At 55.5% G+C, this 13,535-nt stretch overlaps 1 protein-coding gene across 1 annotated transcript in view; it reads left to right on the top strand.

The window, feature by feature from the left end:
• LOC111160406 (TIMP metallopeptidase inhibitor 2) overlaps positions 1-13,109 on the top strand; it is a 44,497-nt gene extending 31,388 nt beyond the window's left edge. Inside the window, exons 2-5 of the mRNA XM_022523506.1 lie at positions 405-505; positions 2,337-2,445; positions 8,168-8,292; positions 10,210-13,109. Of these exons, the coding sequence (XP_022379214.1) occupies positions 405-505; positions 2,337-2,445; positions 8,168-8,292; positions 10,210-10,407 (533 nt within the window). The 3' untranslated portion in view covers positions 10,408-13,109. The remainder of the gene's footprint in view (positions 1-404; positions 506-2,336; positions 2,446-8,167; positions 8,293-10,209) is intronic.
• Positions 13,110-13,535: the final 426 nt, after the last annotated feature.

The raw sequence follows: 13,535 nt of genomic DNA, 5'->3' as shown, positions 1-13,535 counted from the left end.
CACCATCCTCCATTGCAGGGTGACGATCGTGCCCACCATCCTCCATTGCAGGGTGACGATCGTGCCCACCATCCTCCATTGCAGGGTGACGATCGTGCCCAGTTACTTCGCTGGGCACCGGAGAGAATTTTAAAAAGCCCCCAAGCCCTTGAGCGTAGCATCAAGGAAGAGTTTTATCAGCGACCGCCTCAGGAAGCCGGCTCGCCCTGCGAGACCAGGCTCCTGCTGCCCCCGACAGCGTCCTTGTCGAAGAATCCTGGGACCGCAGGGGTCTCAGAGCGTCACCTCTTGCCCCCACCCCGCTCCGCGCGTGTGGGGAGCGACTCGCTTGCTCCTCCCACCCCTCCTCGGCCTCAGGACGGTGTTGCGGGGGCTCTGCTGACCTCTGTGTCTTTGTCTCACAGTGATCAGGGCGAAAGCGGTCAGTGCGAAGGAGGTGGATTCCGGGAACGACATCTACGGTAACCCCATCAAACGGATTCAGTACGAGATCAAGCAGATCAAGGTAACGGGGGCCGTTGTGGGGCTGTCCCGCTGGGCAGGGCTGTGAGAGGGTCGGGAGCCGGTGGGGGGTCCCCTGGAGGCGGGAGACCCTGGGGAGGTAGCCTGCCTTCTCCGGGGCAGATGCAAGTCACTTGGATTTTCCTTAATCTGTAAACGCCTGCAGAGTCGTGTGGACGCGCTTTGACTGCGCTGTGTCAGAAATGCGTCCTCTTCACTTTGGTGGACAGTGAGCGTGTGGCAGAGGCTCAGCGTCCTTGCGGAGCTGGCCAGGGCTGCTATGGAACGTCCCACGGGTGCCCGTCCATAGCGCGAGGTTCGTGAAGGCAAGAGAGCTTGGCCACTGCGTCTGCGACCCCTCACACCCCCAGACAGTGCTGGAGGCTTGAGTCTTGCGTGGTCAGCTTCAGATCCTGAGAGGAAGGAGTCCTGTGGGCAGGTGTGGTGGGGGCCGGCTTCTCGAAAGAGGATGTGGGGGAAGACTTGGAGACCACAGCCTGGCCAGAGCTGGAGAGGGGGGTCCACCAGGTGAGAGAGGGACAGGAGGCACGGAGGCTGCCGACTGAGGGGCAGGTGGTGGGTCGGTTTTCTCAGAATGTTCGTGTCAGGGTGTATGGCAAGGAGCCTGTGTTTGCGCGGAGACAGGATGGGAGAGGCCGGAAGGACGGGACCGGCCCTGGAGGAAAGTGATCGTTGTCAACAGTCACTAACTTGGTCTGAGGCAGAGAGGGAAGTTCTGGGTTCTGACTGGAGAGACAGCTCTGTCAACAGGAGTTGTCACTGTTTGTTTTTAATTTTGTCACAAAAAGAAGCATCCGTGGGCAGTGAATGTTGTCAGGTCAATGAGACACTTACTTGTTGCATCCGTGCTATTAGAAGGGGTGACCTGCTCTCTCGGGGCCTGAGTCTCTGTGAAAGGAAGAGAGAGCATCTCTGTTCTTGAGACGTCATTTAGCAGAGCCCGTTGTCGTCACCAGCGGCCTCACCTTTCCTGGGGCGGGGTGGGTGGACTGAGCTCTTGCAAGGCTGGTTTATTGTGCCATTGAGATGACCCCGTTGCGTTGGGGTCTGCTTATTAACCCTTCCCCTCCAAAGCCCACGCTAGTGACCTTGGCTTAGGCACGGCAAGGTTCCAGCGGACGAGTGAAGCCCGAGGGCACATGTGCCCTGCATCCTCTGTTGTGTGGTCCCGGAGCATGTGTGTGCTTTCCCCTTTCCACCACCTCCCACCCCCGGCACCCCATAGCCGGGGTGGAGGGCCAGCCTCCGTGCACACTCACATCCCCCACCTGTCACTGTCCCCACCCTGTGGGGCAGCAGGAACCCCCGGCTGTGGCGGTCTCACTTCCTGCCAGGCTCTTGGAACAGTGCACCCACCTCCGGGCAGCAGGCTTGTCTGCAGTAGATCAGCAGCCGGGACATTAGGCCCCGTTGGCCCGCGGAGTCCTGTCCAAGGCCATGGAGGCGAGGGTGCCTCTCCCATCAAGTAGCCAATGCTCGGTCAGAGTTGTGGGACTTCACAGAGGCGGTGGTCCTCCATGATGGGTCAGAGTCACCTGGACATACACCCTCGACCTTGTCGGGGGTAGGGAGAGCCCATGTGTTGTCGGAGATGGGATCCTCCAGGGGACCCTGTTGTGCCCAGCCTGGTGACAGCTGCCACACTACGTGACAAGCATCTCCAGAGCATCACTCTGCAGTGGGAATGGCCGCCTTCTCGTCCAGCTCCTGCATTCCTTCTGTCCCCCTTTCCCACCCCGGGGGTCCCACGGGGGCAGGTCGGCGCATCTGCGGTGCAGGCCGGCTCTGCTCACGTCTCACCTCGGTCCTCACAGATGTTCAAAGGCCCCGACAAGGACATCGAGTTCATCTACACGGCCCCTTCCTCCGCCGTGTGCGGGGTCTCGCTGGACGTCGGGGGGAAGAAGGAATATCTCATTGCAGGTGGGTATGTGGCGAGGCGTGGGGCACGTTCGTGGGGACTGGCCCCCAGGGCTGCGGCGCAGGGGGAGCTCTGACCCCGTAAGGCTGTTCAGAAGCCTCCAGGCTCCCCTGCCTCTTCCCATCCGAGGCGTCCTGGTGCGTTCTCGCCTGCCCGGGCCCCCACAACAGTGGGACTCGTGCGACTTGATGGGGAAACACAGTAAACCAGTATCCACGGGAGACAGGCGGTCGGGTGGACACCAAGAGGTGAGAATTTTCGCGTTTTATTCCTGGAAGGGAGTCCCGAGCCAGATGTGGAGATGCTCCCTAGGGAAGCAGGCTCCGGCTTACAACGTGTGTGGAGATGGGGGCGTGGAGGGGCAGCGCCCCGCATCTATCGTTATATTTTGTTATACAGTCCGAGTTTAATCATAAAAATACATTCTGAATCCGAGTCTCTGTGATTTGGGGGGTTTCTTCTGTTTGGATGATTTGTACTTTTCCCCCCATCCACTGAAAATACTTAAAAAATCAACACACAGGCCCCTGGGTGGCTTAGTTGGCTAAGCGGGGTCCTGGGATAGAGCCTACTTCAGGCTCCCTGCTTAACAGAGAGTCTGCTTCTCCCTCTCCCTCTCCCTCTGCCTGCTGCCCTGCCTACTTGTGCTCTCTCTCTCTGTCAAATAAATAAAGTCTTTAAAAATGGGACGCCTGCGTGGCTCAGTGGGTTAAGCCTCTGCCTTCAGCTCAGGTCATGATCTCAGGTTCCTGGGATCAAGCCCCACATCAGGCTCTCTGCTCAGCGGGGAGCCTGCTTCTTCCTCTCTCTCTGCCTGCCTTTCTGCCTGCTTGTGATCTCTGTCAAATAAATAAGATCTTTTAAAAAATCTTAGGAAAAAAAAAAACCACACTAGGCGGGTGCCTACTCGCCCTATGCCCTGTGTGACGGGAGTTCAGGAGGGGCTCTCCTGGAGGGAAGTGCACACAGGCTCCCACTGCGGGGGCAGGAGAAGAAACGAGGGAAAATAAGGCAGGGTTTTTGGGGGGAGGGGGTGCTGCGAGCAGTGAGCAAATGCTCAGGAGGAGGAGACCGTCTCGGGCAGCAGGTGCAAAGATCCAAGGATCCGGAGGATTTGGCACTGACCCCGGCTAGCTGTGCTGCACGCATGGGGGTCCCTGCCAGGGGGAGATGCAGTGGGGAGTGAGTGGGGCAGAGGACACGGCTGTCATCCCTCCTTGGGTAACACCCCCTCCCTCCCTTAAAATGCTCACGCCTGTCATCTGGGTGTCTGGTTCGTTGCTCCACTGAGACGTCTGTCCCTCTCCTTGGGGAGGGTGGGAGATTCTTTTTTCTTCTTTTATGAGCACTGTTGACTTTTCTAAATGTTTTCTTACGAGATTTTATTGACTGTAACTCACACAGTGTACCATTCGCCCCGTTAAAGGGCGTCTTTCGGTGGTTTGGGTAACCCGTGCAGCTTGCGACCGTGGCCACCATTGGAGAACCCCGAATCTTCTGTTGTTCTGCCTCCCCAGCCCCCACTCCCCACCCACCAGCCCCCATTCCCCGCCCTCCAGGCCCAGCATGCTCCAGTCTCTTTCTTTTTTGGTTCCGTGGGTTTCCCTATTTCAAAGTCCTGTGAATGGAAGCGTGGACTCTGTGGTCCTGTGTCTGGCGCCCCTCACTCAGCACTGTGTTCAGCGTGACATTATTTAAAGTTCATCCACATTGTAACGTGAATCAGAACTTCTCTCCCTGTTATGCTCGAATACTAAGTCTTTGAGCAGACCACAGCGTGCCCCCCCGTCTGTCATCGGTGGACACTGGGGTTGTTTCCGCCCTTGGGCTCACATGCACACCGCAGCTGTCAGCGCCCATCACCAAGTGTTCGCGTGGCTGTGTTTTCATCCCTCTCGGGCCGATGCGTAGGAGTAGAATTTCAGGGCATATGGTGACTATGTTTAATCATTTGAGGAGCTGCCAGACTGTTTTCCAAAGCAGCTGCACCATTTTACATGTGCGGTGTCTACTATTTTTACAGAAAGAAAAACAAAGTTGACCAGAGAGGCAGGTATGGGGACAGAATCACGAAGCAGGGACCTTCCTGACGGTGCTGTCACCGTGACACCAGGGAAGGGCGAGGCAGGCAGGTGCAGGGAACACGGGGCGCGCGGTGCAGGTGCCCGGGGAGGGCTATGAGAGGACCAGGTCCGCATGTGCCAGGAATGGGCTGCATCGGTTTTATCTCCTCTTGATACGTCCCTGTATTTGCAAAATCTTACAAATGACGTCCGTTGCTTTTATGGTCAGAAAGATAAGCTGTGGAGAGAAGGGAAAGGAGACGAGACCTCCCATGGTTCGGGGAACTTGTTGCCCTAAGAAATCAACGGCTTCCGGTTTTCAGCTCCAGGTTTTGTGCTGGTCTCCGGGGAATAACCCTTCAAAAGCGGCAGCTCGCGGGCCTTCTCCAGCTCCTCACACCGCCCTCTAGAGGCAGCCGAGCAGACTGCAGAGCTGTAGAAGCACGTGCGGAAGGCAGGCGGGCCCGGCTGGGTCTTCTGGGTGGGCTCCTGGGAAGGGAAGGTGACCCAGGTCTGGGTTCATGCAACAGGCTTCACGGTCTCCCTGTTAATAGAACTAGGATCGCCCTCTCCCTGGTCCTGATGGCCTCTGAAAGTTTCTCGTGTGGATTCCCTTTGGTCCTTACGATCTCTTACAACCAAGGTAATGTTACGTGGTCCCCATTTTATAGATGAGGAAAACAGAGGAGTAGAGAGATGGACAATGTGCCCCAGGTCTGGTGGTGTGTGTCTGAACCCACTTTCTCCATATGCCAATTGTTAAAAATCCTGGTTGATGTCTCGTTGGTTCTTTGAAATCAGGGCGTGAGCGTCTGCCACACAGACTCTGGCAGGTGCCGGGCGCTGGAGCTCTTTCTCCCGGGAGGAGCCAGTGGCTAGGCATTTCTTGGCACTCCTGTGCCTGGGCCACACTGCCAGACGTGACTTCCTGACTCCCAGGTGTGTGACATTCTGCTTCCCTGCTCATGAGATCTAGGTTTTAGCCGTCTTGCCTCCCCAGCATCTGAGCCAGCAGCCCTCTGCCTTCACGGCCTGTTGGAATTTCTCGGGGAGTCTGTTAGAAGTCCTAAACCTCAGGTGGCACCGTAGAGCAGTTCCAAGTAGGCCCTTCGGGGGGCGGCTTGGGCATCAGTGTTTCAAGCTGCCCAGGAGAGGCCGGGGGAAAGCCAGTGCTGGGAGCTGACATCCAACGAGAACCTTCCCTGCCCTGGGTCGGAGGCAGACCTTTCATCACAGAGGCGCCGAGTGGTGGGTCGGCACACACAAAGGAGGGCTGAGCCCCAGCAGGTGAGGTCAGTCCCCTTCCTTACGGAGGTACCTCCGGACATCGTGGTCATCTCCTGGGGCGTTTTCGTGGTCAGTCAGTCCTGCCTCTTGCCCAGAGATTCTGAGGACCTCGGCATCGCCCTTTATTCCACGAGTTGGACCGTCTGGACTGCAGGGGGGATGGCCAGGAAGCTGGGTTATGTCCAGCAGCCAGAAGCCCTGGCGTGCAGTCTGCTGTGTATGTGGCTCACGTCCGTCCCTGTCCCACTGACCACGAGGCACGTGAGGAAGCCGCGTGGCTGCTTAGAAAGTGTGGGTCCGGAACGAGAGCCGAGGGCAGAGGCTGCACGCGGCAGCCTGGCAGCGACTCTCTTGCGAGGTTGCTTTGTGTTATTTCGGGGGACGTGGTAGGAGAGTCTTTTTATCTATTTTGCTCAGCCTCTTTTCTGGAAGGAAGAGGTTTCTGTGTCCAAATGAGGCGTCGTGAGTCGAAAGCAGAGAGCCTGATCATCTCAGTTACTCAGTTACTCTGCGAACGTCGACGTTCTCATGTGGAAGTTCACTCATTTATATCTGCCATCGGAGGTCTGGCAGCGTCGCGTGACATGTACGTGTCCTGGGCTGTTCCTTCACATGGGTCCATTAAATTGTCCCCAGTCTGAACAAGAAGACAGTTCCAGTAACTGGAGCCCACCTCTGCTAGGCTTGCTACAACTGAAACCATTATGGCTCCGCTTATAATAAAAATGAAAAAGATACATTTTATTTGAAGATACACCTGCTTGTAACTGTGTGTCTCTCCACTTCCACTGTTCCACTTTTAATGCCGGGAGCAAGCAAGTGACCTGGGGCACATCTGGGTTTCCTAACTGGCCGTGGAACCTAAGATCCATAAAAGGCAAATCCAGCAGGGGCCAGCGTACCCGCTACAGGGGGACCTCGCTGAGCTGACTACTTTCCCCAGCTTGGTTGGATGGCTCTGGGTCAAATCTGGTGTTTACTTTCTGAGCACACGCTCTCCATCTTGTTGTCCTGGAGTCGGTATGGGCCACCCAGAAATCACGGGGCACAGTAAACCACTCAGCCCGGCTGGCAGCGGCCCCAGGAATGACCGCATGGCCCGAGGCAGCCCACCTCCTCTTGGGCCGATGACTCAAGTTCACATGTTGAGCTGGGCACCAGGAGACGCTCTTGTTCAGGAACTGTAATTTTCTTCTGCAGTCCTCTTCTCCAAAGGAAAAAGAAACCTACAACCCTCAGTTACAAATTTTAATTAATTCCTGTTTTTCTCTCCAAGAAAGACTGTGTGTTTTTCCAAGGCAGACACACGAGGATGTTGTAACAGATTTTCACATCGTGCATGCCCAACCAAGTCCTAATAACTGTACCTGTACGGAAAGGGTGTCCTTTGAGTATTCTGAGAGGCTCTGTCATTTATACGCGACATCCAGGGTCAGCAGGAGCCCCGCAGCCCGGCCCGTGGAAGATACCAGTTTGCACCGCATCTCCGTGTCCTTCCACGTCCTGCTCTCGGCGGGAGCTTGGACCGGTGGCAAAAAGGTCCACGGGGATTGGAATCAGGAGCCTGAGGTCAAAAAGACAAACGGTGCCACCTCCCCCTCCACCCCCCCCACCATGAAGGGAATTCGGGGCCGATTTCTAATTTTATAGAATTCCACGTTTTTGCTTGGTGGAAAAACCCAGACAAGGTCAACGTCAAATGGAGGACATGTGTGTGAGAAATAAGACAGGAAACAGTGTGATCTACACGCAGTGTGATCTCTTTCGTGGGAACACACGCGTGTGAAAGAGTGTGGGAAGGAAACGCGTCTGAGTGTTCGTTGTAATGAAAACGGGAGCTTTTTTCCTTTGTCCTTTCTTGGGTCTGCCGAGGGCTCTGGGTGTTAGTTTTGCTCCACACAGATGGTCCACGGTGTATCCATCAGCTCGCACCACGGGCTGGGGATCGATTCCCCCCAGCAGGCCCTGGGGCTGGGGGGTCTGGCATCCGGCGTGGGCAGTGCTGGTTCTCCCGAAGCCTTGCTTCTGGGCTCACAGACGGCCGTCTCCTCCCCGTGGCCGCAGGGCTTGTCCTTCCGTGCCTCTCTGGGTCCTGATCTCGTCTTATGAGGAGCCTTTTCTTATCGGATGTGGTTCCCCCCCATGTGATCTCACTGAACTCACGAAAGACCCAGCTCCAAACACAGGCACATCTCTGAGGTGCTGGGGGTCGGGCTCTCACACAGGGCTTTCGGGGCGGCTGCAGCTCAGCCCACAACACTTGGGACTGTGAGCAGCAAGGCTGCACGTGCCCAAGCCACACGTGGGTGCGAGGGGTGGCGGGAGGAGGAGGACCGGTAACCTGCCCTGAGCTCGAGGACCTCTGTCTCCTCAGGAAAGGCCGAGGGGAATGGCAAGATGCATATCACCCTGTGTGACTTCATCGTGCCCTGGGACACCCTGAGCACCACCCAGAAGAAGAGCCTGAACCACAGGTACCAGATGGGCTGTGAGTGCAAGGTAAGCTGCTGCCGCCTCCTTCTGGGATTTCCGTCATCGCCTCCATCTCCAGGGAGACCTCCAGGCTTTGATCCCTGGCTTGCCAGACCCTCTCCATCCACGGGGTCCTTAGAACAGGGCTCTGGGGAGGTGCGGCCTCTCCACCAGTGAGGCTGTCTGGCCAGGGACAGAGCCCCGAGGCATGCCCCCTGCAGAGGGATATCTGAGAAGTCCCTGCAATCTTGCCACGTGGCCTGTAGCTTCTGGGAAGGAGAACCTCCCAGGGGGAGGGATTTTGTGGGGAGAACAGGATGCCATGAGTGCTTTCTGGGGACGTACCAGTGCAAAGACTGGAGTGCCTTGGGAAAGAACATCCCAGCCATTTCCATGCGCTGGGGCCATGGAGAACCCTGACACCCATCCCCTTCTCAAAAGCAGCCCAGGGGGCGCCTGGGTATTTCAGTCGCTTGAGCATCTACCTTCAGCTCAGGTCATGATCTCGGGGTCCTGGGATCAAGGCCTTCATGGGGCTCCCTGCTTAGAAGGGAGTCTGTTTGTCCCTCTGCCCCCTGCCCACCCCAAATAAATAAGTAAAATCTTAGAAAAAAGAAAAAAGACAGCCCAGAGTTGGGGCTAGACACAGCCGGAGCAGGGCTCACGTTAAGTGCTAAGTGCTGCTGTAGACCGTGCGATCTCCCCGGCCCCCGGCTTGGGTCCTCTCCCGCCCGCTGCCCTCCAGCCCCCCGCCTGTGCCTTCAGCCCCAGCACAGGAAGCCCCGCCCGGTGCCAGGGCCCTTCTGCCACCGGACGTGGGTCGGGCTGGAAGGCTGCCCGCCTTGCCTCTTGCCGGGAACGCTGTTGCTTGTGCTGCCGCGTTGTTGCCAGCCGGTGCCTTGGCTCCTCTGGAGTGGGACTTCGGACCTACAGCTACGTGTCCAGGGGGCACGCGGCTCCGTGGCCAGCGGGAACTCAACACTGAGTCCTTTAGCATCAAAACCAACGCAGCCTTGCCCCTTGCTATGACGTGGATGGAACGCGAGGGTGTCCCGCCGAGCGAAATAAGTCAGAGAAAGACAGTTTTCGATGATCTCACTCGTCTGTGGAACTTAGCAAACAAAACAGAGGAGCGTAGGAGAAGGGAGGGAAAAACAGAGCAAGATGAACCCGGAGAGGGAGACAAACCGTCAGAGACTCCTAACCACAGGAAAGAGCCTGAGGGTAACTAGAGGGGAGCGGTGCAGGGGAGGGGCGAGCGGGTGCCAGGCCCTAAGGAGGGCCCGTGATGTAATGAGCACTGGGTGTTATATAAGACTGATGAATCACTGACCTCTGCCTCTGAGACTAATAATATGCTATATGTTAATTAGTTTAATTTAAATTTAAAAATACAAAACAAAACTGAGTTCTTCCCTTTCCCTCTTGCGGACTGACGTTCCTCCACCACAGTCCTACTTGCCGATCCTCTCAAGGCCCATGCATGCTTCAGAGCAAGACGCTGTCCTTTTTATTTGACTGGAGCCTAGCTCCGGGAAATTTGGGACCCTCTGTGGTTGTCTTCTCCTCCCAGGAGGGTGGCGCTCCGCTGAGGCCTTTGTGGCATGCCCAGATATGGTAGACAAGATGGCCCAAAGCAGAGGGGGCACCTACAGCTGCTGGGGGGTGTGGGGGCAGTGCCTGAGGGTTACCCCAGGCCCCTTCCCCCGGCCCAGGTGGGCTGCCTGCTGCTGTTCGGAGACTAGGGGAAGTCAGGAGAGGCTGCTGATGGAGCAGGTTCAACTAGAGCCCCCATTTCCTCCCCCGCCGCTGGGCTCATGTGGTCATTCATTCTTGACAAACTGCCCTTGAATGTCATTGCTGGGCTCGTGGCTGGGTTCTGGAGATGCTCCCTTGCGTGGCCTCGGTCCCTGACTGGATCTGCCTCCGTGTCCCTCTTCCTAGATCACGCGCTGCCCCATGATCCCGTGCTACATCTCGTCTCCGGACGAGTGCCTCTGGATGGACTGGGTCACGGAGAAGAACATCAACGGGCATCAGGCCAAGTTCTTCGCCTGCATCAAGAGAAGTGACGGCTCCTGTGCGTGGTACCGCGGGGCGGCGCCCCCCAAGCAGGAGTTTCTCGATATTGAGGACCCGTAAGCAGGCCAACAGCACCCCTCTGGCCAACGGAAGAGCCTCCAAGAGTTTAGACTGGTCCAGCTCTGACATCCCTTCCCGGAAACAGCATGAATAAAACAGTCATCCAAGTGGGTCTAAATTAGTGTGAGTCTCCTCCCACCCCATCTCCCTTTTAAAAGTGGTCGTGGTCCCACACCCCGTCTGCCAGCCTGGGCACCCTTGGGGGCAGGCAGGGCAGGATGCACGGGCCCAGCCCCAGCCCTGGCACCGCCACAAACACTGAGTGGGGGTGTCCCATACATAGGAGTCCCCCAGGCCTGGTCAGGGCAGAGCCTGGAAATGTGCATTTTGCAGAAACTTTTTGAGGGTCGTTGCGAGACTGTGTAGCAGGCCTACCAGGTCCCTTTCATCTCGAGAGGGGCATGTCCCTCGTTTCCTGCAGCTTCCACACCTCTGGCCCTAAGGCAGCAGTCCCCGCCCCTTGCAAGTGCCCCTGTCTCCTCTGTGCCCATCACGGGCTCCCAGTACCTGTGACTCCTGTAAATACAGAAGCCCTGGACCAGTGGCTCACTCCTGAAGAAGCCCCAGTTAACTCCATGAATCCACAGTGGAAGCCAGGCTCCAGGGCCTTGTACGATGCGGGTGACAAGCTTCCCCATCATCCAAGTCCTTTTCATTCCCCCCACCACACACCCCGACGCTGGGGGAGTCCATGGCATTCTGCCCTGAGGGCAGACGTTTGGGGGGACACTTGGCTCCCCTTGCCATTTACTCCCGGGCTTCTGAAGTCAGTCTGGCTCCCTCCTCCTCCTCCTCCTCCTGGCATCGGGCAGCCAGCTGAGTCGCACACATTGGTTTTGCACGGGGTTGTGTGTAGCGGTAGCACGGGCTGGCTGTGCTCTGTTTGCACATCCTGAAGACATCGAAAACTGGGCTGTGCGGTGTCCCCCAACGCACCTGGTGCCACAGCCTTACCGTGACCCCCCCCACAAAGACGGATAGTCACTGTGCTGGGCGTGATTTCTGGGAGCGAAGGTCGCTGGGCATGTTGTGAAGTCTTACCCAGGAAGGGACAAATTGGGGAGGTAGGGGGTTTCAGTGAATCTCTTTCCAGGCGTCTGGGATACTGTGGCCAACATCTCACTTTTCTAAAGATGACTTCTCAGATAATCTGTGAACCCAAATCCCAGCCGTACCAGCCTCCACTTGGGTTTTTGATATTCCATCTCTCGGTCCAAAAAAAAAAAAAAGAAGCGTCCTAGGGGACTGGAGAAACTGTTCCCCAAGCACAGCTTTCTGCTGCCGGTAAATTGGGGGTTAATGCAGGCAGAAATTGCTCAGCAAAAAGTCCTCTTTTCTTCCGACTTGTGTACGGTATAAACTGTTCTGAGTTTCTTATGCAAATTAGGCAAACACACGGATGTGAGCACGTGTGCGAGCACATGCACACGCGGAGACCCACGTGTGTCCGCCTGTGCACCCTCCTCCTGCAGAACACTTCGAGTCACCACATTCTAAGCATTGCTCTACTCTGCGGTGACCCCAAACCACCCGTAAGACCCCTGACCCCCACGTGGCGTGTAGCCCCCCATGCCTGCCGGGACCCGGTCAGCACAGATTTTTGATGACTTCCTTTCTAGGGCAGTCTAGGGGGATAGCCAGGGATCAGCCCCTGAATCGAGGGTACTTTCATGCTGTACAGTGATAGAAAGTGTGTAAGATGTCATAATGGACCAGTCCATGTGATTTCAGTATATACAAGAACACCAGACCCCTCCAATCAATATAACACCCCCCGTTTGCTTCCTGTATGGTGTTATCATATGTAACATTTACTCCTGTTTCTGCTGATTTTTTAAATGTTTCGGTTTGTTTCTGACATCAGTTGTAATCATTCCTGTGCTGTGTCTTTTATTACCCTTGGTAGGTGTTAGCCTTGCACTTTTTTTTTTTAAGGTTTCTGCATCGTGGAAGCTTTTGACCCAGAATGGAAAGCATGGCGTGCTAGCTAGCCTATGGTGGTGGATGCCTTCAGCTCTTTTCTTTCCTTCTTTGAGTGTGGTTGCTTTCTTCCAGCCGCTGCCTTTTGTTCTCTGGTTCAAATCATTACAGAGTAAAGCATCTTTGAGTTGGTTGGTTCTAAAAGATGGCCGTTATACTCAGTCCACACACATTGGTCTTCTAGCCACGCTGAGCAGAAAACAAAAACAGAAACAAAAAATGCAAGAGGAAGCGCCCAGTGGCAGCTGAGAGACAAAGCCACTCAGATACCATCAGAGTCAACAATTACAGCGTGCGTGTAGTTGAAGAAGGCTCTCCATTCGGCATCCTTTAATTTATGTTCTGTTCTACACACTGCTCGTTCCTCCTTCCATTCTTGTCTCCATGCAAGCAACTCAAAATATTGAAAGTGAAGTTTACATTGTAGTTATTTTCAAACCTTTGCTTGATAAGTATTAAGAAATACCGGACTTGCTGCCATAATTTAAAGCTTTGTTTGTGTTTGTTTTTGCTTGGGTTTGGTTTTGTTTCGTTTCGTTTTGTTTTTTTTTTTAACTTTTGGGCAATGCATTTTTGCTGGAATATGAAGTCTGAGACCTTCCTGTGCTGGGAACACGTGAGAGCTGTTGAACGTTGACAAGCAGACTGTGCATGTCTCTGATACTTTGTATCATTCTTGAGTGATCGCTCTGTCAATGGACAATAAACAGTATTATCAAGAACGTTGGCTCTGTCTCTGTAGCTCTGTCTGATGCTCGGAGCCGCTACTTCCTAGCCTAGCAACCAAACACCTCTGAAGGAGCCTGTCCCGTGGAGGTGGACGTGTGTCCCCAGGAGAAAGAGAGGCCCGTTGGTATCTAGTCAGTGTTCAGACATTTCCCATGGTCTCTTCAGTGCTTTTTTACTGGCTTGCATCAGGATCCTAATGAGGGCCATGCATGGCAGTGACTCTGAAGGCTCTTTTTCCTGCAGTGTTTTCCTCCCCTCCCCATCTGCCTCTTAAGCTGGGAAAGATGGCCCCATCATAATTCAAACTTGAACGTGCAAATGACCTTCCCCAACATTCGTGCCCCTCCGGACCTGCAGGTTCCTTGGGGTCCTAGCAGACAACCCACCAGACGGCGGCCACCCATGTACTTTCTTTTTCA

This window comes from Enhydra lutris, unplaced genomic scaffold (genome assembly GCF_002288905.1).
Source record: "Enhydra lutris kenyoni isolate GAN:26980312 unplaced genomic scaffold, ASM228890v2 scaffoldscaffold75, whole genome shotgun sequence".
Taxonomy (NCBI): Eukaryota; Metazoa; Chordata; class Mammalia; order Carnivora; family Mustelidae; genus Enhydra; species Enhydra lutris.
The sequence above is the reverse complement of the archived record's forward strand: the minus strand, read 5'-3'. Positions and strand labels throughout refer to the sequence as shown.